This window comes from Phaethon aethereus, assembly GCF_964289735.1.
Source record: "Phaethon aethereus genome assembly, chromosome: 19".
Classification (NCBI taxonomy): Eukaryota; Metazoa; Chordata; class Aves; order Phaethontiformes; family Phaethontidae; genus Phaethon; species Phaethon aethereus.
The window spans coordinates 12,367,918-12,391,475 of NC_138595.1; the positions used below are offsets into that span (position 1 = coordinate 12,367,918).

The 23,558-nt window shown below is 47.0% G+C and overlaps 1 protein-coding gene across 1 annotated transcript; it reads left to right on the plus strand.

Annotated features, from left to right (window-relative positions):
- Window positions 1–862: 862 nt before the first annotated feature.
- On the plus strand, window positions 863–9,909 carry FKBP6 (FKBP prolyl isomerase family member 6 (inactive); the record flags this gene model as incomplete). The annotated part of the gene is made up of 7 exons (XM_082008764.1): window positions 863–1,067; window positions 2,367–2,456; window positions 2,943–3,145; window positions 4,429–4,548; window positions 5,595–5,789; window positions 6,089–6,198; window positions 9,831–9,909. 7 exons carry the CDS (start codon window positions 863–865, stop codon window positions 9,907–9,909), a joined length of 1,002 nt encoding a protein of 333 aa, XP_081864890.1.
- Between the last annotated feature and the right edge of the window lie 13,649 nt (window positions 9,910–23,558).

A 23,558-nucleotide genomic window follows, 5' to 3' on the forward strand; every position in this document is an offset into this window, starting at 1 on the left:
CCACTGAGGTTTCACTCATCTGCACTGCTTGGGTCAGCAGAAATGTTTTCACCACTTTATCAGCTAAAGCTCTTTTTCGGTTGAAACTGTATCTTTTTGGTTTTGGTGAAAATTTTTCCTTCTTTTGGAAAAGACCAGAAGGAAACCCAAAGTTTGCCCGCTCCTCCAGTGCGGGGCAAGGCATGCATGTGTTTTTGTCTGACTGTGCAAAAACAGTTTCTCATATAATTATCCTTGGTTGACAGATGTGTTTGGCTTACAGCCAACCTGGCAGCTTCCCTCTCAGCACCACCTGGGGAAGCTGGGGATGGGGAAAGCTTCTCAGACAGGAGGGTCCAGCCTCGGGGCAACCCTCCGGAGGCCGTGTGGTGGGGGAAGCGGAGACAGAAGTTAAAGGATTAGCCCAGGGCTCGCACCTCAGCCTCACGCTGAAGGTGTTGGGACTTTGGGCTGCAGTAAACCAGGACGGTGCAGCACCCGTTCCCCTCGGGGGGGCTGGTGGGTGAGGACAGGCCGCGGGGACGTCCCTCTCTTGGAGGGGCCTGTCCGGCAACCACGGGAGCACCCGAGGAGGAAGAGGAGGAGGAGGAGGCAGGGCAGGCCACGGGGTCCGCCGTGCCCGACAGGCGAGGGCGGCGCGGACTACATCCCCCAGGGTGCACTGCGTAGCCCCGTGACGTTTCCCTCGCCCATTGGCCGATAGCGGCGCAGAGGCGTGTCCTCCTCGAGGCGCGCCGGAGCGTGGCTCTTAAGCAGCGTGCTGGGACGAGGCCGCTCCTCGGAGCGTGATTGGCTGAGGGCGCCGCGCGTGGCGATGGGTGAAGGGGCGAGGGGCGGGGCGAGGCAGGCGCAGCGGGCGGCGATGGGCTGTGGCGGGGCTGCTGGCGGGGCCTGGGCTGGGCCCGACGAGAACCCGCACCCGGCGGGGCAGCCCCCGGCCATGTCTCCTTTCCAGTGGCTGGCGCAGGCCCGAGGCCTGCAGGACCTGAGCGGCGATGGAGGGGTGCGCAAGGAGGAGCTGCGCCCCGGTATCGGGCAGGCCGTGCCCCCGGCTGCCTCCGTGGCAGGTACTGCGGGGCCTGTGGTGCTGGGCAGGCTGAGGTGCCTGTGGGCCGCAGGAGGCTGTGTGGCAGCAACTGGACAACCCCTGTCAGAGGGCCCGGCCTGGCTCTCACACCTTCCCTGGGCAGTGTGTCCTCTGCTCTGTGCCGCCGGCTGGGCGACCTGCAGAGAGCGCTCTGCGACCTCAGGGCTCAGCTCCCCGGGGGTTTTGGTGCACTCTGTGGTAACATTGTGCCCTTCTGTGTGGGTCCAAGCCTGCAGGTTCCACTGGCCGTCTCCTAAACAGCTTTCTATAAATGGCAATTGTTAAATTTAATCTCTGGTTAGCAGGGCTAAGAAAACCTAAAATCCTTGGAAGCATAGACTGAAGTTGGGATCTCATGCTCCCCTGTGATGGCAAGGTCCTTGCTTTGGTCTGTGTGTCTGGGCCTGAAGTGTATACTGGGGGAAATAGAGAGGACAAAACCCATTTTAAAAGGTCCCTGAGCCTCTAATGTTGAGGTGCTCGTAGCTGGCAAATCTGAGTGCTTTGGACTTCAGCATGAGATCAGAACAAGAATTTAAAAGTGCTTATATTATACAGTGGTATGTCTTTCTGTTTCAGGGTCTGTCTGCTCTCCCTTATCAGTATGTTAGCACTTGGGATACTCTGTTTAACTTCCTGTGGCTGACGGATTAAATGAAAGGGCATCTTGACCTTGAGAAAAGCAGGATTTCCAGGTCCCACCTGTTTTCACGGTACAGAAAAGAAGTTTGAAGCTGAAAGTGGTTCCTAAAGTGCAAAGGGCCTGGTGCTGTGTCAAGGGAAGCCCATTACAGTAGCTTTTCTAACTGAGTGAGAACTGGAGTTACCCGTACAGCATCCAAGACAGTGGCAGAGCTTGGAGGGTGCATTTTCCCCTTTGTTTCTCTTTCCAGGGTTCCAGCTTTGGTTAGGAAAGGCTTTCTTTACATATATCTGCAGATAGTTGGAGCATTTTAATTTCTACAGCTGAAGTTTCCACTTCTTAAAAACACAGAATCACATCTGTTGATTAGACCGGGATCAAGACTGCAAAGCAGCTGCTTTATCTGGTGATGATTTTAAAACACAGTCAGTACCACTTGACTACTTGGATGTCACCAAGTTTTTGGTATAAAACACAAAGTGGTTTGTGCTGTCTCTATTGTTCTACAGCAGAAGGAAAAAAAAGCAGGATAAAAGGGTGGTGTTGCAAAACCAACTCCCAATGGTAGTGTTACTGGACGTGAAATCAAACTCTTTGCTTTTCTCTTCTCCTCCCTCCTCACTTTGAGCCGTGCAGTAAAGTACTCTGGGTACCTGGAAAATGGGGATGAGCCCTTCTGCACAAACTGCTACAGCAAGTCTCCTGGGCTGATGAAACTTGGAAAAGGTGGGTTTGAGCTGAAAGGTTTGTCCTGGGGCTTGTGGTTGTAAAGACCAGCCCATTAAGACATGTCAATTTAAATGCTGTTTAGCATCTTTAGGATATTTGAAACCTTTAAAACTTGTTAATGGCGTCCAAAAGCCTCCTGCTTCACACAGGTGATGGTCAATCAAATGCCCTTCTTGACTGTGGGAGTGAGCAGCAGTGCCTGTGATGTTTGTGGCAGCAGGCATGCTTGCCACCTGCCCGAAAACAGCTGCTTGTTATGGTGTTTAAGTCACCTGAGAGGAGATGTTGCTGTTTGGTGTGTGCTTGGTCCCACAGCAGACTGCTGGGATAATCCGTAACAGGGAGTGATTGACCTTTGTAGTTGCTGAGATGTGAGCTACCAAGGATTTTTCCCTCCAGGCTTCAGGAGAAATTGTTGTTTGGTGTCTGAGGAGGGTTTCCAGGTTTGCAATTCTCATGACCTTCCAGTTCTTGTTACAACAGACATTACGCTGGTGGGCCTGGAAATTGGCCTGCTGACGATGAAGAAAGGAGAGGTGGCAAGATTTGTCTTCACACCGGATTATGCCTATGGGCGGCAGGGCTGTCCTCCTCTTATTCCTCCGAATGCCATGGTCATGTTCGAAGTGGAGGTGCTGGACTTCCTCGACTCGGATGAATCGGACACATTCTTTGAGCTGACTGCTGTGAGTTGCCTTAAAAAGGTTTGAGACCTAAATCTGGAGGCTAAACCTTTGTTGTCTTTCCAGTTGCTGTTGCTCATGTATTACATGTGTTTAGCTTAATTGCAGGCACAGTTATCCAGACCCTGGGCTGCTAGCTCTGCTCTGATATGAACATGTGCCCTCCAACGCTGCCCCTGCATGCCTTGCTCTGTTTACACCCCCGTGCAGAGGCAGAAGCTGGGCGCTGCCTTTGTTTGCTCCCATGTGCCAGAGTCAGTGGAATGAATTCCATTTATTTTTAGCTTTACAAGCTAAAAGTGAAACCTCCTGGTTTCACTAGAGGGCACCAGCTTCCAGGAATTTCTCTGAAGGAACAGTAATGAGCTGTCTGTAAAAAATCCTGTTCAGTCTGCAGCGTTCAAGTGCCCCCTCAACCTCCACCCTTTGTCTCTGCTTCTTGGCTGCTCTCCCAAGTGCTCCTTCACTGTTCACTCTCCTCCCTGGTGAGTTACGGTGTTATTGTTAATTCCCCCTTTTCATGCAAAGGGCTTTGGGCTGTGGTTGTGGGTCAGTGAGTGGGGCACAGGCAGCAGCGCTGATGGGGGAGGACCTTCTCATTCCCTCCTGCTGCTACACAGGCCACTTCGTCCGCATATAGCCCTGCGAGCAAACCACACTTGTTGCAAGAGAGCTTGCTCCCCGTCTTGCCAGTTGCCCACCCTTTCTGGCTAACAGACCTCTCTGTGAGCGGGTTCAAACTTGGAAATATAGGAGGAAACCTGTCTCTTGATTTTTATCTTTTTTTATTATTGTTGGGTTGTTTTGTTTTACTGGGTTGATGTCTTGTGTGGTGTCAGGCTGGTCCCCTGGAGCTGGCTTGAGGCAGCCACCATGGGTGATGCCGAGCCATTAGAGCAATGGAGCCTTTCTGTCAGCTTCACCTTTTGTGCCAGCAATAGCAGTGTTAACTGCCTGCTCTGTGCTAGGCAGGTGAGAGAGTTGGGCAGGGTTTAAGAGCAAATTCCTGCTTTTTTTCCACTGCCCTGGAGTCCCTTTGGTCCTGGTGAGCTTCTTCACCTGGATGGTAGCACTCTTCACCAGCAGTTCTCAGCGCAAGAACAGCGGCGTGTTTCTGTCTGGCGAAGGGAAATGCCACGTGGTGGTGGCCTGGCTAGACACCACAGGGGCCGTGGCAGCAGCCTGGTTCCGGCTCTGTGACTAGAAGGGGACTATGCAGGACTTTCCTGTCTGAGCTCTCAGCTTGTTTTCTGTTTGAGCTGAAATTCAGGTATTTCTTTATACAGGAGCAGCAGAATACATTTCCGCTACAAAAGGTGTTGAAAGTGGCAGACACGGAGAGAGAGTTTGGCAACTACCTCTACCGTAAGCGGCACTTCGAGGGTGCCAAAGACAGATACAAAAGGGTATGACGCCAGAAAAAAAATGTGTTTGCCTTTGCGAAAAGCTGTGAAAGCAGTGATTAAGTGCTAGCTCACCAAAACAAGTACAATTTAGAGATCAAATAACTTCATTATGTTTTCTAGGCATAGTTTGTTATTTAAGAACATATCTTAAGAACACATGCTTTTGTCTGAGCGGCAATGGTAAATGAAGGAGAAGGGTTGGCAGAAATAGGCAGAACCCTTTTCCTTCAGGCTTGCTCCCTGTGGGCTCTCGCCAAGACGGAAGAGTACATCTCAGCGGCAGCGTGAGCCCTGAGTAGTCTGTGTGGCTGACTGCTGAACTGGAGCCTTTCAGGTCAGCTTCTGGTGGGAGGTGTTATAATACAGCCTGGCCTTGTACTGCAGCAGCATGCTGGTTAATGCTTTGAGGAGTAGCCTGGAATCCCCGCAGACTGGAAACAGAGCTATCGCTGGCATCATGGGCACTTGACTTTTAGCTTTCCAGTTGGGAATCACACAGGCACTTGAGGTTGGTAGGAACCTCTGGATGTTGTCTAGTCCCTGCTGAAGGAAGGTTAGCCACAGCAGGAGGCTTCCCAGGACTGTGTACATTCAGGTTTTGAACATTTCCAAGGATGGAGACTCCACAGCCTCTCTGGGCAGGAAGAGTTGTTCCCAAACTGGAATGCATCTGCCTTTATTTCAGAAATAAGTTTTGTGAGATTTTTCTTCCCTCCATTTAGGGTTGCTTTTTCTTGGTATTTCTTTGTAACAAAAATAATTGCCTTTCTCCCTGTAGGATTTCTCTTCTGTTTTGGCCCTAAAATCTTGGTGTAATATTTTTATTCTGCTGCTTTCAAGTTCCTTGATACATTCCTCAACCTGTAATCTTATGGCTGAGCTGGTTAGTCATGCTGATAGTGCCATGCAGTATATTTAGAGTTTTGGTTGTTGTTTTTAACTGGCTTAGGTAAACAGAAACATGGCTGTAGCTGGCTGATGAGATGAATTTCTCACTTTCCATAACAGATTTGTTATGCGTTACCTCTTTTTCTTTGTCTGCTCAGGCGCTCTCTATCCTCGGTCGTAGCCCTTCCAGTGAAGCAGAGCAGTGTCAGATCGATGCTTCCAAGTTGCTGGTGGTCCTGAATCTCTCACTCACTTACCTGAAACTGGAACGTCCTGCTCAAGCTTTGGCGTATGGGGAGAAGGCCTTGGAGATTGACCAAAGAAATGTTAAAGCGCTGTTCAGGTGTGGCCAGGTGGGCAAAAATAAATTCCTCTGGTAGCCACATCAAGGAATACCCTGGTCTGACTGGCTATGGAAAGAACCTTGATGAACCAAGGAGAATGACTGTATTCTGGGTCAGGCCTCCTAAGCTGCAGTTGAGGTGGTTTGTCTGCATCTGACCTTTTGGAAAATCTGTCTCTGTAAATCTGTCACACAGATCTTTTCATGGGGGATTCCTGAGCTACCTGGATCTGTCTCAGAAACGTCTGTGGCTGCACATGTGTGAGTCTATATTTATCTTGCAACACATCTGTCTTCTTTCCATGGCAGGCTTGTCTCTGCATGACAGAATACGAAAAAGCCCGGGATTTCCTGGTCAGAGCTCAGCATATACAGCCGTTTAACCACGATATTAACAATGAGCTGAAAAAGTTGGCAAGGTGAGAGAACTCCTTTCCATCCCTATGGAAGAGAGAGTGCTTAGGCTGGAAACACCCACTCAAAAATATTTAAAATGTTTTTTAAAAAAAAAGAAAGACACAAAACTATTGGGTTAGTGACTTGGGGAAATGCAGAAGGTCTCTCTTAGTGTGGGGAAAGCAGATTCAAACGTTTTGCAGACACAGTGGTTACAGGTGAGAGGCAAGAAGCTTAGAGCACCCACTTTTCCCATACAGTTTCTCTGGGGGGATGTATGTGTTACGCTCCTTGTGAGTAGGTGGGTCAGGCTGATGACAGGGAGATAAGGGATGCTGAAATATCTCAAAACCAATGAAATGCAGTAGGCTGGTGATCAAGCTGATAATGTTTTGAATTAATAAGTATGACTTTCATTCCCTTTAAGATGTGTTGGTTAATTACAGCAGCTCTTCTGCACTGCAACTGCTTCAGTGTACAATGCTACAAATACTAATGTTCATTAAGAGTTATTTTCTTGCTGTCTTGGAGGTAGTAAGTGAGCAATCCTGAAAGCAAACTTTCCCTTTGCCCGCAGGCTGAGTACAGCACAATCCTGCCAGCTTTAGTCATGCCCTAGCCCCACCAAAACATGACTAACACTAGTCTCTGCTCTCATTCTGTTCTTCCCTTTGAAACTGGCAAAAGCACTAGCTGGTTCCCAAAAGTGTGTGCTGTACTTCTGGCACTATTCACAGGCACAGAAGGCTTCAGAGTCCCCAGCTTCAGAGATCACACAGCAGCCCTGGAATTCGAACCCTCTTTTGTGTGTCGCTGCTAGGCATTTGCAAATAGATTTGTAGGGACCAGTAACATCTCTTATTAGAGTAGAGGGTGCAGCTGGAAAAGCCAGTCTTATGAGCTGAGTGCCTTCACCAGGTAACGTTTTGGTAGAGGGCTGTCCTTGCACATCAGTGTCCTATATATACATGTTGTCTTTAATAGTCTCTGACAACACCAAGTCTTCAAACTTGTTGTGTTACTTCTAAAGTACAAAGAACCTGAAGGCAGTATTAGCTGCTGGTCTGGAATTCTGAAATAAGCCACTTCTATTCGCCCTGATCTGCCTCTGGGTATGTAGCTACCAAATTGTTAGGTGAGTGTAAGCAGTTATAAAATAGATCTGGATGGCTGGCTAACTACTCTTGAAAGCTTGGTGTGTGGGTAATGTCAAAGACCTTAGGTACAGTGCTAGAAGTCCTGATTCTAGAGGCCTCATATGTTCCCTTAGACTCATTCAAAATGTGTGGGCAGGTAGAAGAGAAATCTTGCAAATAATGTTGAGGTGGTGCTGCCAGGAAGGAAGAAGGCCTTCAGGGAAGCAGCGGACAGGCTTGTCAGCTCTGACTCTGGAGACAGCAGCACATACAGCTAATACATGCGGTAGTAAGCTGAATACACATTAAACCACTGTTGTCTCAGTTTCTTCTTAAGTGCCAGTTAAAATTGGTGATTTTTTTGCTTTAACAAAGTGGCATTAGTATAAAATAGACATTATCGGGTGCTGTTAATTATGCCATACCTCAGTCTAGATCCTGTAATGTTGCAAAACTGCCTTGCCTGAGAAAACTCTTAATGTGCTCAGGCAAATGCTTCAGAAATGGAATATGAATCAAAATCTTGTTCTTGGAGGCTTTTCACTTCCTTACCAAGTACATTTATACTTTGCAAAAGGAATGTTGTGTGTTAATCAGCAGCTACCTTTTGCTGTCTAAAACAAAAACTTTGCAAAGCATCTGTTTAACAGCTGAATGAGGTTCTTGGCAAAATTCACTTCACTGGAGAACAACAGGCAGAATCTAGGGTGAGGATTTTGTGGAACGTGTGTCTGGTCCCAGTTGTTCTTGTTGTTCTTTGGTCATCTTGGTGTAAATTCTGCTGCTGGATTTGGCAATTCTATTGGAAGGTTTGCATTGCATCAAATCCTCTGGATTTGCAACAAAATTGTGGTGTTCTGACATCTGGCATGAATCTGCGCCTTCACATGAGGGGCTTTTGGATTTCCTGCTATGGTAGGTGTGTGAGCGTGCCATCCACAGTCTAGGTGGACATCCCTGATCTACTTGGTGTGGACAGTTGTGGCAACATCTGTCTGAAACTTAACAGAAGAAACTTGCTGTGCTGGGATTTCACTGAAGGAAGCACTGTGAGGTTCTGGATCCAGGGGTGCTGATGGAAGGGGGCTGAGAGAGCATTAGCAATGTCACATTTGTGCTGTTTCTGATGTGTTGCAACAAAAACCTTTGCTTTTGACCTTATATGGTAGCAGATGCAGGAAAGCTGACCATGTGGGCAGCCATTGATCCCTGGGACAGTGCCCAGACTGAGTCACCCTCTGGCTCGGGGATTCCTCACCAGTGAGACCTTGTTGCTGGTGAGGTGAGAGCACAGGGTGCAGGGGACACTGTGTTTAGAGAAGCAGTGATTAAAATTGAGCAGTCTGGGTAGCTTTTGCCATGTTAATGTGATGCTGGCAGGGAAGTGAGAATGGGGGAAGCATCTGCCCTGTCATACGCTTAGTCCAGACACACATCCCTGCTGTCTCCTACCCATCCACTGCCCAGATTCGGTGTCAATGGTAGATATCCTGGAGTAGGGCACTCAGACAATGTCTCCTGCTAGGCACTGAAGAAGCTTACGCAAGGACTGGCACAAACGAGGAGACACCAAACTAGACCACAGGGTACAGGTGGGGAGCCCTCTGCATCATCACATGCTTGCAAAACTGGTGTAGAAAGCATGTGGCTACCAAAAGTCAAATTATCTACTTAGCTAATAGTCACCAGCAGAGCAGAGACCCAAGGTCTGAGGATAAGGCACAATGTTTCCAGCTTTCCTTCCCTGGCATGGCTTGGAGGAGCTGCCATTTTGCTACCAGCATACTCTTACGTTAGGCTAATGTATCGTGCTGGTTTTGGCTGGGATAGTTAATTTTGCTCACAGTAACTGGTACAGGGCTATGTTTTGGGTTTGTGCTGAAAACAGTGTTGATAACAGGAATGTTTCAGTTATCTCTGTGCAGTGCTTGCACAGCATCAAGGCGTTTGCTGCTTCTCATGCTGCCCGGCCAGCGAGGAGCCTGGGGGTGCCCAAAGAAGTTGGGAGGGGACACGGCTGGGATAGCTGACCCCAACTGACCAACAAGATGTTCACAACATCAGCATCACAACACAACATCATAGGACGCTGTGCTCAGCAGTAAAAGCTGGGGAAAGAGGGAAGGGGGGACATTTGGGGGAATGGCCTTTGTCTTCCCAAGTAACCATCACATGTGATGGAGCCGGGCTTTCCTGGAGATGGCTGAATACCTGCCTGCCGATGGGAAGTGGCAAACGAATTCCTTGTTTTGTTTTGATTGCATGCGTGGTTTTTGCTTTGCCTATTAAACTATCTTTATCTCAACCCATGAGTTTTCTCACTTTTACTCTTCTGATTCTCTTCCCCAGTCCTGCCATGGGGGGAGTGAGCAAGCGGCTGCATGGCGCTTAGTTGCGGCTTGGGTTAAACCACAACATGTATTTATACAGAAAAAATAATATATATTTTCTGGTTGTGGTACTGATGGTTGGGCAGGCAGTCCACAGCCCGTGACACTGTGCTGTGCTTTAATTTGCAGCTGCTACAAAGACTACATGGAAAAGGAGAAAGAAATGTGCTGCCGAATGTTTGCCCCTTTCAACTCTTCATCTGGCTAACCAGAAATAAAGGTATTTGAGTCATGAAAAAGGCTGAGGTCTCCCAAAACATCTGTCATGTCTGAACTGTGTTTTCAGGTGGGGAACCTGCTCCTCTTCTTCATGAGGAGGAAAAAACGTAAGGTAATGGAGCAAAAAACGTAAGGTAATGGGAGCGTGTGGAGGGGAAGGGTCAGGATGTGAGTGAAACGCAGCTGCACTGTCGGCTTGGGGGATTTTTCCCGCCAGGCAAGCTGGCGTGGGACAGGAACCTGAAACTGGCAGCACTTGAGTAAATTTAGTTTTGTTGTTTCCTGTGCTGCTCATCCCAGATATTCCTTGTCGGAGCCAGGGGGATAAATAGCTGTGTAGTCTTGTTTCTCTGCCAATTAAAAGAAACTAAAAAAGTTGTTCCTGTCAAACTTAAGAATTGGATTTCCTCCTCCCCTCCAGCACTCTTGTCTGGAGCTGTTGGAATGTCTCACTTCAGAAAAATCTAAATATTTTATTTCTGGGTTTTTTTAAATATTAAAAAACCTGTTTGTATAGAAAATTTCAAATAGATGTTTTTGACTCTTTAAAGCCTTAAATCTTCTAGCAAAATTGACGGGTTTATAAATGCACAAAGGCTCTTTGATCATTCTGGGTTTTTTTTTTTTTTTTTCTTTTTGTGTCAAAACCTTCAGGGGGCTTTAGGGGGGAGTGGAAATCTTTGCTGGTCTCTTGCCTCAGGGTAAACCCTAGGGAAAGAGTTGTGGAAAATGACAGCAGCCTTCTGTCAGAAAGCATCACCAGCTCAGGGCTGTCAGAGTTTGCTGCTGTTCTCATGCAATATAGGCAGTACCTCTTCCACTGGTAGAAAATGAGTATTGGCAGCCTTTCCATCAGCAGCAGTGCCAGTGCAGGATGCAGGTCTGGTATTTTAAGGTTGGCTCTTTTGTCTGTGCTTGTGAAGAAGCTAGGGTAGTATTTGAGGAAGAGGTTTGATTGAATGGATGCTTCCTAAAGCAACACAAACCTTTTCTGTCTGGATGTACCTCCCTGCTGTAGTCTTCACCCCTGTGCCCAGGTCTGAGCTGGGTGTGTTGCTAAACTGCCTCTGAGCACAAATTCTTCTGCTCTGGGTTCCAGATGAGACTGATCACATCTGTTAGCAGGTACCTCACCCCAGGCAAGTAGCTGTGAAAGGGGATTTAAGACTGATGTGTGATCTTGCCAGCATGTGCAGGAAGTTTGTGGCTCCAGACTTGGCAAGGAGGCTGTGATTCTCCACTTGCTGAATTTCAGAGACTTAGAGTTTGGAAGCGTGTAGAACTTCAGTCTCATGTCTGACGGTAGTACGTAGCAGTGCCTGACCTGGGAAGCTTCTTGTGTCAGTCTGTACGTCAGCTGGCCCTGCTTTGTGGTGGGAACATGGAATGAACAGGGTGGTCTGCTGGGTCAGAGAAAGTCCTGCTGGAGCAGACAGGTCCTTCACTGGTGAGGTTGTTGTGGCCTTTTGTTTCCCACAGTTGGTGTAATGGGATGTAGCTATTGTTGTAAGTAAAATAGTGTCTTCAGTTAGTGGAGGGTGAGAATTGCAAAGGGAAAGGACAAAGGAGAAATGTCCACCTGAGGCAAATTTAAAGATCATCCAGAGTTTCTTCACTGACTCCTACTGGTGCAAATATGCAGTGCTTTCCTGGAGTTTTCCTGCCTTACAGAGCTGATGGACAGCTGTCAGCCAAAAAGATTTCAAACCTTCCTTGAAGTTTATTTTAGTTACAGTATTAAAAAACCCCTAAGTCTTCCAGACAAATCACCAAGACCTACATAAGAATCTACTGTTAATTCGTTGCAAGAAAAATCCCTCGCTGGAGGAGGTTCTTGCAGGGCAGAGCCTTGTGCTAGCTGGAGGTGGTTTGCTGCTCTGTCTTGCTTAAAAACTGCATTGCATATTCAGAGAGGAGCAAAGCAGTCCAACTGGAGCTCCTGCTCTCTATCAAAGGCACTGCTAATTAGTCAGACTTGAGGCAGAACATTCTTTGGTGTTTTCTGACAACTTTGTACAAGTTCAGTTTAGGGCACAAGCTGTACTCTGTCAGTCTGGCAGGCCTGCTTCATCCTTTCTGTCTTTGGCATTTAGTGAGTAGATGGCCTGTGAACACTGCCTGTAGCTCATGCTTAAATGATCCAGTGGAATCACAACAGTTATGGAAAACTTTCCTATATACCAGCTGGCAGGTGCTTGGTAAGTGTTGACCAGACCTGTTGTCCAACTTACCAACTAAATGCCTCGGAGCTGTAGTCATGGCATTTTCTCACTCCTGGCACACTGCTACATCCATCCCGCTGCTTCAGAGCTCCTTCCTAGGTGGGTTTGCTGTGCCTTTTGGTGAGTTCTGCAGTGGTTGCTCTGTTACAGGGACAAATACGTAATTTCTCTGTACTGAATAATCCAGGGCTCTGTTGTAAATTTTGGATATTGACATTCAAACCCAGACACACTTGAGTACCTTACTGTGCCTGGTATTTCTCTATCCCTCTCACTGTAGAGTTCAGTTCCTCTAATGGCCACAAACAACATCTTGTTCAGAACAAGTTTTCTTCCTTTTTAATGGAGTTCAGGTCAGAATAAATCTCTTTGGTGAAATGCAAGGCCACTTGTAACGCTTCCTGGAGGAATTCAGAAATACTTAAAGGGAGAGATAGAAGTGTGAACACTTTCTTAAATCCATCCTGCTGCAGTTTCTTACGAACACAGTGGCTTGGGTCTCATGCTTACCCCTCCTTGCATTTGGGTTATTTGTCTGCCGCTGTACACTTTGTGTGGTGCAGAGGGGTTGAGCCAGGTTACCTGGGGTGTGAATAGCTGAAAGTCTTCCTCAGTGTCCCCTAAAATGCAGGATGGATGGGCTGAGGACCTCTGGCTTATTAGAGTTTTTTTATTCGTTCTTGTTTGAAAGACCCAACAGGAAAAAAAAAAAAGGGAGTTTTTTACCATTGTGTTGCTGTGGTCCTTCATGACCAAGAGAACTTAACTGTGAGGAGTGGGGACAAATTCCCTAGAAATGTCTGGATTCTAGTAGAGGGCCCCTGATGGTAGTTTCATCCCAGAAAGATGAGTCTCTGAGCTTTTTTTAATTGAAGGTGGGCCAAAGTTGGAAGCTTTCCTCTGATGTGTATCTCGGCTCAATACACAGGAGAAGTGGTCTGAGTAGTTGAGAGCACACAGGGAAGTGCTCCAGTGCAAACAAACAATGCTGAAATTATGGCAGGAAACTATGGCTGAGGTGAAGCTTGAGATTGCTACAAAATAGCAGGGACTAGCAATTCTGAAGCCATTAATTGGTGAGAATTGGCTGCAGAACTGGGGCTGTGTCACCAGGTAAAAGTTACTATAATTGGGCTTAAAATCGGCAGCAGTTGCCAGTTAAACTGACCTAATAAGCTGCAAAAGACTTGCAAATAAACTGAGAAGTATGTGCATAACAGAGTCGAAACTCCTGCTTTGGGACGGCTCTAGACTTCGAGTAAACAGTAACCTGCTCCTTCTCCTCCTGCTCTCCCTTATTATTGAGCAGATCTAAAATGTGCCTCCTGCTGATACTGTCCCTACCCACTGCTTAAAGCTGAACAGAGAACCGGCAATTTCACTTCTTTAGAATATGCAAATTATTGTACCACCTAGATGTCCTGTGCTGCAAAGGAAATTGTTAAATGTCTGCTTTATGCTGAGCATTGCTGGAGCTAATGGGAAGGCTTGAAGGATGGCTTAATTAAGCATTCTCCTTGCTAAGCAGAGGAAGGAGAAAGCTTTAAGTTGTGGGGTTGGGTTTTTTTTTTTGTTTTCCCTCCAGCTCTCTCTTCTTCAAGCATCTTTCTTCTTTTTTCAGAGGAGTTCCACAGTTCATGCCTGTGGTAGTACCTCTCTGTAAGATTGGTAGACTCTTCTAGAAACTGTCAGTGGAGGAATGACTGCACCACCTCTGCTTAGGGGTACCCTGCCACACATGCTTCCTGGTCAGGTGTATGGGACACATGCCCCTGGTTTGAATGCACTAGGGTTGGCTTTGGCCAGACCAGGAGTCTGGCCTGGGCTTAGAAGTGAAAAGATGATGTGAAATGGAAAGGAGAGAGACCCATGCAATATCTCAGAGCCCTACTGCACCCATCCTCCAAGGCGTCAGTGACTTCACTGATGGTTCTCCAGCCTCATCAGAGGAGGTGAGGAGATGGCCCCAGCCCAGGGCCATCCTCTGTAAGACTTAGCAAGTGCCTGAAGTCTGGGGTTCCCCTTTGTGTGCTCAAACATGAAGCTCCCAGATCAGGTAGGAGCTGGTTCCTGGCTGCGTTTCTCCTGGGGCTCCTGTCTGCCTGCCTGAGGCCACCCAGCACATCTGCCCTGGAAAGGACAGGCTGAGCCCCCAGTGAATACCCTTGTGCAGGCTTTTATTTCTTAGAGCTTTTGCCAGCAGCAGGAAGATAAAATATGCTGCTGTTACAAATAAGCAGAGAGTGAAAAAGATGCTGGGCTCTTTTCATTCCCATGATAATACTTGGTTTATCATGCAGGCGGAGTTTAAAAAGAATGGTCTACATGTAAGATGTATATTTCTTTAAGAAGAAAGTTTTCATTTAGCAGCACATTCAGAGTTACTGGCCTTCACTTCCAGCAGCAAGGAGACACATGGTTATTTTAAGATTTTCTCTGAAGTATCACTTTTAAAGTCTCCTTTCTCCACCTTTCATGTTTCAGTTGTGATAAGCTGTATGAAGTGTAAGTAAAAATGTGTTGTTACCTTGATAGGTAAAAAGGCAAATTGGATAAACCTACACCCAGGCAGTTAGTGACCAAATGGATTTTGGATGGGAGCCTGCCGCAGGTGCCTCTGCCTGGGATCCAGTCACAGCTTAGTTGTGCTGGTAGTTGAGGCATAGCAGTCCCCAGTGCCACTTCAGTCCTTGTGACATTGCAGATCGTGGTAGGCAGCTCTCCTCGGGGTTTTGCCAACCCAGGCAGAGCTGGCATGCCTGGCCACCAGTCCTGCTGATCTGGGGTGCTCCAGACTTTCTGAACTAGTGGAAGAAATGTCTTTATCCTGTCCATTTCTCTTAGTCTTAAATCTGGGGATTTTAAAAGATTATGCTTTACACAGCAAAACAAAGGACCCTTTTCCATACTTTACTGTTGTGTGCGTGTTCTTCTAGTCCAGTTTCTCAAAGGAGTGTTGAGTGTGGAGAACTGTAACTGTGCCTGTATGAAGAATCACGTATCCTCTTGGGCTTGGAGGACACTGCCACCTTCAAAAAGTGAAGGATGCTTTTCACTGCCTGATTTCAGAGACATCTCATCCTGACCAGACACGCTCATGATCTAAATCACTGTGCATGGACGTGGGCCAGCTGTGGCCTGGCTGGTGTACCCATGTATCCTACCCACACTGGGGTCAGTGTCACTAAATGTGGCGCTCTCTGTGTCTTGCTGCTTCAGCATGGCACTGCCCTGAGGGCTCTGCTACTGGAACCACATGTCAGAGCTGATGGGAGCCTTTGGAGCAGAGGGGAGCTGGCATGTAGCAGAAGGTAACTTCAACGCACGATTGGGAAGAAAAAAAGCTTCAGATGATGGTGGTGCAAGCCACGCCTTTGTGGCTGATTTTTTTGGGGGGCCTTCCACGGGGTTGGTTTTTTTGCTTATTCCACAGTTTCCACTTTGTTCAAATGAAACTGCAAATTTTTGATGACCTGATATCCTAGGCTTCAGGTGAGATGCTCTCCTGATTATGAGAGGATGCTGTTCAGGGTCTCATGAGACCTGCCAGCTTTCTACTCCAGCAGTGAGCTGTGAAACACTGACAAACTTTGGAAGAATTTAAAGTGCTCTAACTGGGCATTGCAGTAGCTGTGATGATACAGAGACAGCTGGGGTTAACAAAAAGAGTGTTAAGTGCCCTAAAAAGTGTTCGTTGTGGCTTTGTGAAATACTCCTCTGCTTCTGTCAGCTACCAAGCATTGTTCACCAAGAACAGTCCCTGACAGGGTGTCCTTTCCTTCGGCAGCAACACAGAGCAGCTGACAGGGGATGGGGGGCTACGTCACTGCTTGAACAGCACCAGGGCATTGATTGCTGTGTCTAACATTGTGGCAACAGCACTTCGCAAAAACAGTGTTTATGGTTGTCAGCAGCAAGAGGCAGGAGATACTAATGAGGGCTTCAGATTTGGGGAATGCTGCTTTTGGAAGGGCTTTTTGCTTAAGATGCAGGGAGTGTCTTGGCACTGCTGTGAGTCTGTTTGCAGAACTGCAGTTCACTCCAGTAAGGGTAGACATGACCTTCACGTGCCTCTCCCACTATCCTCCCTGCTGTATCGGGGACCTGTTGATTTGACAGAATGCTGAGTATTACTGACATGAAAGATATCTGAGCTCTTGAAGGACTGGGAGCTGTTGTAAGGTTCAGTTTCATCCCAGACTTGCTGGATCAAGTCCTTTCTGAATCAAAAGTGTGTGTTGAAGAGTTCATCCTTTCTTTCACCTTCCCATAACTGTTCCTCTTGTGAGACCTGCTCTCTGAGCAAGTTGTTTTGTTGCTTTTTCTGGGTGCTGTTTTAAGGGACTTTTTTTTTTAGAAATGCTTGGGAAAGAGCTCTGCTTCCTGATTTTTCCTTTTTACTTTAGGTATCCTTGTCCTATCAGTGATCTGAACAGACTTGACAGGTCCTTCTTCCATCACCTCAGGTTCAGGATGGTGGTGCGTGTCATCAGTATTCAGGGTCTTTTGAGTTGAGACTTTGTTAAAGATCTCTGGAGAATTCATCCTGCCACTGAGCTGTCTGTCTAGCGTACAGGCAGTGCTTGAAACTCACTGTGGATCCTTTGCAGAGCTAAGGATCATGACAAATTGACTTGCAAAAAAAAAAAAAAAATCCTGAGAAAAAAGCTTGTAAGTGCAGATATTCTGATGGCAATGGAGGTTCATATGGCTTCATTATATAAATGAGGAGTAGCCTATCTGCTCCTTGCACCTTCATCTGTGAATGTGGACATCTGGTGCACCCATGATGGCATAGTCAGAGCCTGCTCAAACCTTCAGACGTGGGGAATCTCTGAGCATCTGCATGCTTGTGTGCTACTGCACTTTGAAGATAGGCTTCGCAGCCATCTTGGCTATAAAAGTGAGTCCACTTGAAGCACTAACAGCTGGATGTCCCCAAACAACATGTTAAATGAGGGTATGGCTGACCACAGAATCGCTTCTGTAGATAGCAGATAAGTGGTACCCTAATTAAGTAGTTTTGTGAAGGCATGTCGCATGCTCGGAGACAGGCTCCCTGGAATGGTGATAAGTTGTGTTCCCTCTAATAATTGTCCAGATAAAACCATGATAGCCTGGCGTTGTAAATAGGTGTTTCTTCTCCTCATATCAGGGTGAATTGCCCAACACATCTTGGTATCGGCTTCCTGATAGCACCCTAGCTGTCGCTGGGCTTTCTTCTTGCCATTTCGGAGAGCTGCAGCCTGTCAGTAACCTCTCATGGGGTCCACGTGGTGCTTTTCAGAGGAGCTTGTTTCACCTCCTGATAGCGGTGGTTTTTCTCCAGGCTGTCATTCCAGAGTGGCAGTTCCTTTTGGTCTTGTTGGGGTTTGAGTGAAGAGCACTTCTCAGGCAATTGCCGTTCAAGAAGGTTTTAGCTCCTTTGCTGACCGATGCTCCAAATGTGTGCATGTAACATCTACTTTTCCAGTGTGCTTATGCGGAGCTGTGGTGTAAGATGTACCGTATCCTTGTGACTACCAAGTCAAAACTTTCCTTCCTTTGTTCTCCATGGTCAGTGAGAAACTTATCTAGGTTTGAACAGAAGCGTTGAAAAGAAGGCATTCTGTCTGCCGTAACAGACACGTGGAGGCTACATTTCTCTGAATGTCCTTTAAAGGCACTTCTTTGGGGTGTAAAAGTCAGGCCAGCTTTCCAGGCTGCCCTTCCATGAAGCTGATGACTTGGTTACTTCTCTTGAGGAGCTCTTCTCATTGAGGGCTATCTCAGTGCAACACTGTTGGGAGCTGCTGCTTCAGAGCATGGTGTAATGAGGGCTGAACTGGCAGGAGCTACGTTTTAAGTGTGTGCTTCTTACTTCACGGTTTCCTTGTGCTTTGATGAAAATTTTATCTGCTGTGTTTGGTGCCTACATGATGCTTCCCTGCAGCTCTGCTAGGGATGGAGGCAGGAAAGGAGCAGCGGGGGGTAGCAGGGAAGAGGCAGCAACAGTTCTTTATGCAGGAAGGCAGCTTAAACAAATTTTAAAACCTTAGTTAAACATTAACTGTTAATTATGGCTTTAACACAGAGTAAAGGTGACAGTGATTATAAGTGACCTGTGACCTGGCACGTTGCTTACTGTAAATTGATGATCAAATCAATTGTCTTTCTGAAGCATGAATTAAAATAGCTGGTACCAACAGACTTCTCTCTGAACTTCAAAGCGAGCGTATGCCTTGCTGGTTTTCGTGGCTGAGTTGCTGCCAACCTGCTCTTAAGGGAAGGAAACAAATATTGGAGCAGAGTCCTGGTTGGAGCGTGCTGTTCTTCTACGTGCAGGAGCAGCAAACGCTTTGAACGCGATCCAACTCTCTGCATCTTCAGGGCCGTGTGTTTCCCCTCCGCTTCTCTTTGGATTGTGTAGCCATTACGTGGAAATGAAAGAGATGAGCTGATCAAACACTTCTTAAATGGCTTTAGGGTTGCAGTTTGAATATTTTTTTAATTAGCTTCATGTAAAAGACTTTATTACTTCAAATAGCAGCCATGAAACCAGAAGACTCACAGTTTGAGTCTTTGTTTTTATGGTACACAAGAAGTCTCAGTAGCTGTGGGTTTTATACCTAGGTAGACATCCCAAACCACAACTAACAGCCAGTGGAAACATCAAGTGATTATCTTTTAAGTATGCCTATCAGGGACACATAAAAGGAAGTGCTGTGTGGGGATAATATTAGACTGACAAGTAGCAGAGTAGAAGTCAGTTGCATTTTAACAGGAGCAAAGATGCTTTTCTCTAATAACGTGCAGAACACTACAGCATATCAAGTATAATGATTTTTTTCCCCAACCTTTCTTTCCTTGTCCTAGTTGCTAGAAATTCATGCTGTGAACTGGAGAAATGATTTAAGCGTTTCTACCTCTGATTAATTTTCAAAGCGAAGAAATCAGCCAAAGGGTTGTCCAATAGTTTTCTTTCTTTAGGAACTTCCTCTCCCCTTTCTCCTGGTCAGGGTTGATGCTAGAAAGCGCTGCCAGCCTGAAGCTGACTGTGAATATCTTGTGTTACAATGATCCTTGTTAACCCCCAATTTTGGAAGGTTTGGCAATAAAAGGCAGCCTGTTAAACGAGACTGTGATATGGGATTTTGTGAGTCTGGGTAAACCAGGACAGTGACTCTGCACTGACTTTGTTACTGTGAATCCTAGTTTGTGCTAGGCTAGAAGTCTTTCCTTGTGTGTTTCTGGCAATCTTGGAAGTTGCCCTACTGTTTTGTGCTTTTATTATCCCAAACTTTAAATTGGGGGCAGCATTTGAGAGAGCTGCATTGTCCTGATTCAGACTCACAGTTGTCTGGCAGGTTGGCATTTGAGTCACGGGTTTTGTGTGGCTCAGAGAATACAGACCAACTAAAACCCGGCTTCTTCAGGGTCATTGGAGGAAGATGAGTAATCTGGCCGACCTCGTAGCTAACCCTGCTCTGAGCAGGAGGTTGGACTAGAGACCTACTGATGTTCCTTGCAGCCCTAATTATCCTGTGATCCTGTGGTGCCTTTCAAGGATATAAAATGAATGAGGTGTGGATTTTGAGCATCATGTGATGCTTCATCTTCTCATCCTTTAGTCTGTAAAGCATCTGTTTTCCTTGCAATTACTGCTTTTTTTGCCTTCTGGTTAGCAGGCTGTAAGTTGATACCCTCTAAGGAGCAGGATTCCCCATTTTGCTACTGGTAATTTGATTTATGTTTGCAGAGATCACCACTGCAGCTGAGCCAGCTGAGCAAGCAGTAGTGGCTACAGCTGCTGAAAAGAGTGTCAAAAATTGGTTTGGGCTCCTGGTATTCTTGAGCTGACGGAAGACAGGGCATCTTTTGAACGGACCTCCTTTGATCCTCAGAACTTCTGTAGGAGACAGATGATGGGTTATCCTGTGGAAAGATTTCCAAGGATTTTTTTTTTTTCTGATCCCCCCTCTGTGCCCCCCCCCCCCCCCCCACCCTGCTGTTCATCCTGTGGATGATGGAGGGACGAGGCTGACTTTTCAGCAGTGTTTCGGTACCATCTGCCCTCTGACAAACGAGAGAAATACCCTCTGTATCAGTATTCCTCCATGAGTATCTCGGAGGTGCCAGCTGCAGCAACATCGTGAGCAGCAGGATGTTGAAATACGTTAACAGGCACATCGGGAAGCAGCGTGAATACACGTGCGAGGTGTGTTTTATCCCAGGTGCTTAGTGGCTTTGGGGACAAGAGGGATCTTCATGTTATGCTTGTGTGCACCACCACTCCAGCGCAGATCTTGCAGCATTAGACCAGCACTTGAAAACCAACTCAAACAACTCATGAGTTCCAGGGAGGAGAAGGTACTGGTTCTGCCTGCAGGTGGGGAGGCGGAGGGAAGGCATGGTTGGGAGAGGCACCAAAGCAGGCGAGCTTTTGGCAGCAAGGTCAGGGTAGCCATGTAGCAAGTGAGGTAGGTGATCCAAGTCCTGATCAGTGACCCAAGAGGTTCCCCTTTGAAATAGAGAGGAGGGGGAAGGGAGTCACTGCTTAGAAACAGTTCTGGTTTATATGCAGGGAAAACTGACCCTATGCCTAGATACTGGTTTCCTTCTAGTGAGGCTCTCGTGACCCTAAAGAGGGGGAGGGATGGGGTGGGGGCTGCAGATGAGGGAAAGGCTTTGCTGGGTAAGGAATCTGTCACTGTTTTGGTGTGTGCCAGGACTCCAAGACTGGTGAGGATCCAAGTGCAAGTGAGAGTGATGGGGCAGGGGAGGCTAGCAAAGAACAAAACGCTGGGAGTACTTTGTGATCCGCTGCTGGTGCCGCAGTGGTGTGGACAGGCCTCTTGGTGGTTGTGCCCTGCGAACAGGAAGGGGGTGTGGGCAAGGGGGAAGGGTGGGAGCAGGTAAATATGGTGAGAAGCAATAGAAATCTCAGATGAGGAAAATGGTGAATCTTCTAGGAGACACAGGGCTATCTCCCAAAGGCAAAGAGTAAGTATCCAGGCACAGAGTTTCCCAGAACAGGGTTGGAAAAGCACAAGTGATGGGTAGCATGGATGACCTTGTACAGGAAGGGAGGTGGCCTGAAGGGTGTTCTCAGGGTCTCTCTGGGGTGGGCTTGCTATTGAGTTCTTGTCACTTAATACTCATCTTCCTCCAAGTCCTGTGTGAGGAGTTGAATGTATTTTATGGGGATTTCACTGCACCCATTCCATTTGTGCTAATCCACAAAGTTCTGGGTGTTTCTTTCAAGGGCCACTGTATAGATCAAGATCAATTGACCATGTAATGCTAAAACAGAGTAAAATGTACAGGTGATCCCTGTGGGATGCTGACGGTGGTGTTTTGTTACCCTAGGACCTCGCCAGCTGATGAAAAGAGCAGTTCTTGGATAGGAACGAGACCTACATCTGCGCACACGGAGATCTCTGCGTTGCGTCTATGTTTTGGGAAAAGGGGCAAGAGAGCTATCTTGTTTTGAGAGTGTGAAGTGGAGCTTCTGTGTTTATACACAACCTGATTTTCCTGAAGTTGGTTTTGTTTGCCATATTCTGAGGCTGTTTCCAGAAAAATCAAGTCCTGCTGTAGGAGAGAGGAAGGCGTTTCTCCTCTTCTTCCCTGCACACTCTTTGAAGAAAACTCTTTCCTGACATCCTTCCTGTTGCAAGTTTTGGGCTGCTTTTAGGGAACCTGTAAATGGGAGTAGGATGCCATGAAGTTTTATATTGTTTATACAGGTTGTTCTTTAAAAAATGATGTTTGATATTTTTGTTCTGAGAAAATAAACCAACCTGAGAACTAATGCTGGCAGGACTTGTGCCAATTTATTGTGCAAGAGTGATTCATGTGTCTCAGTGTAAGGAGCTGGAATTTGGAAATAGGGTCTGGTTTGTTGCTGTATAGCTAGCTCCCTTCTTGGGCAACAGCATGTTATGCTCTTTGTTTTGGCTGAATGTTCCTGTGAATAGTGATACTAAATTTCAAATTACTTAGAAACACCAGCCTTATCCCCTACAAATATTGCTGACTCTAACTTCGATCAAGTCTGTTTCCTTCTGGAGCAAAATCCGCTGTGTGCTCCCCATGTCTTTCTGAACATAAGCCGTAGTGGTGTGGCTGAGATTTAATAAATGCAAAATGAAATGCTTCTTAGTGAGAAAGTTTTGTAGGTAAATGCAAAACTAACAAGAAGCCATGGAGGAGGAACCTGGTAACATGAAACGATGTTTCCACGGTATTTGTCTTGCCTGTGTTTGACTAGGATGGATCATGTCTTCTAAACATGATTCAGTGCCTTGTTGACTCGCCAGGCAGGGAGGGTTGCCTGTGGTCACTGTGTGATCCAAGGTGGCCCCTTGCCAGGAGAGAAATATCTGAAGCAGTCTTGTTCTGCCAGCGCCTCTATGGCTTTTGGATTCCTTACCACCACACTTTGACGGTGGCTTAAAATAAAATGCCCTCTTGGTAGGATGTCCCAAAGAGGAAGGAGGGGTGGAAGGTTTAGGAAAGCTTTGAGTTGGCAGCACCTTGTAAGCACACTCCTGGACTCTGCTGCTTGTCTACTTGTTCTGGTCCTCTGTGCTTTTGGAGGAAGGATGGCTTGGTCTCCGAGAGGAGGGCAAATCCTGCTGTGCTGCTTAGTTTGAAGAAAAGAGACCTAAAGGCAGTTTGGGGTTTGGGTTTTGTCATCTGTGGCCTAAGATGAATCCAGTGATTTTTTTTTTTTTTTTTTTTTTTTTCTCCCCAGATCTGCTTTTTTCCAGAAGACTCCAAGAGCCTTCCTGGTGATCAGAATGGAAGAAATGGAGTTCTATCATACTAATTCTCTTAATCATACACTGTGATGCTTTGTTCTGATGAATAGCATGCAGTGATAATACGCACCTGAAAAGCAAGCATTGCGTGGAAGGTTGTCGGCGAGACTTTTAACTGAGCTGGGCTGGCAACTCAAATCTCTCGCTGTGATTGAAAGATCACAAGCCTGGGCTCTTGCTTGTCTGACAGCTGGCTTCTTGGGTTTGGATTCCCGCAGCCATTGCGGCCAGGGCTTCCCAGCTGTCCTCCTGTCACAGGCAGCCCTGTCCCCTCTGCTTGGCGTTCCTCTTTTCCAGGAGGATATTAAAGCTGTCCCCCCATCAGTCCCCCTTGGGTTGGCAGCAAGGAGGGGTGGATGTCTGGCCGAGTCCTTTTTCCTGGGTCGACACTAGATGGCAATGCCTCCCTCGTAATGCTTTGCCAAAGGCAAGTGGCAGGGGTTCGTTTCTGGTGGGCTTTAAATCTGGATATTGGTGTTTTTCTGTACAAATTGTTACAATAACTTGCTTTGATCGATAGCTGATGCCTCTTCCCTACAAGAAGTGGAGAACTTTGTGCTTCCTGACTGTTGGGATAAGATAGGTCTGAAGACATAAACGTGGCCAAGTTT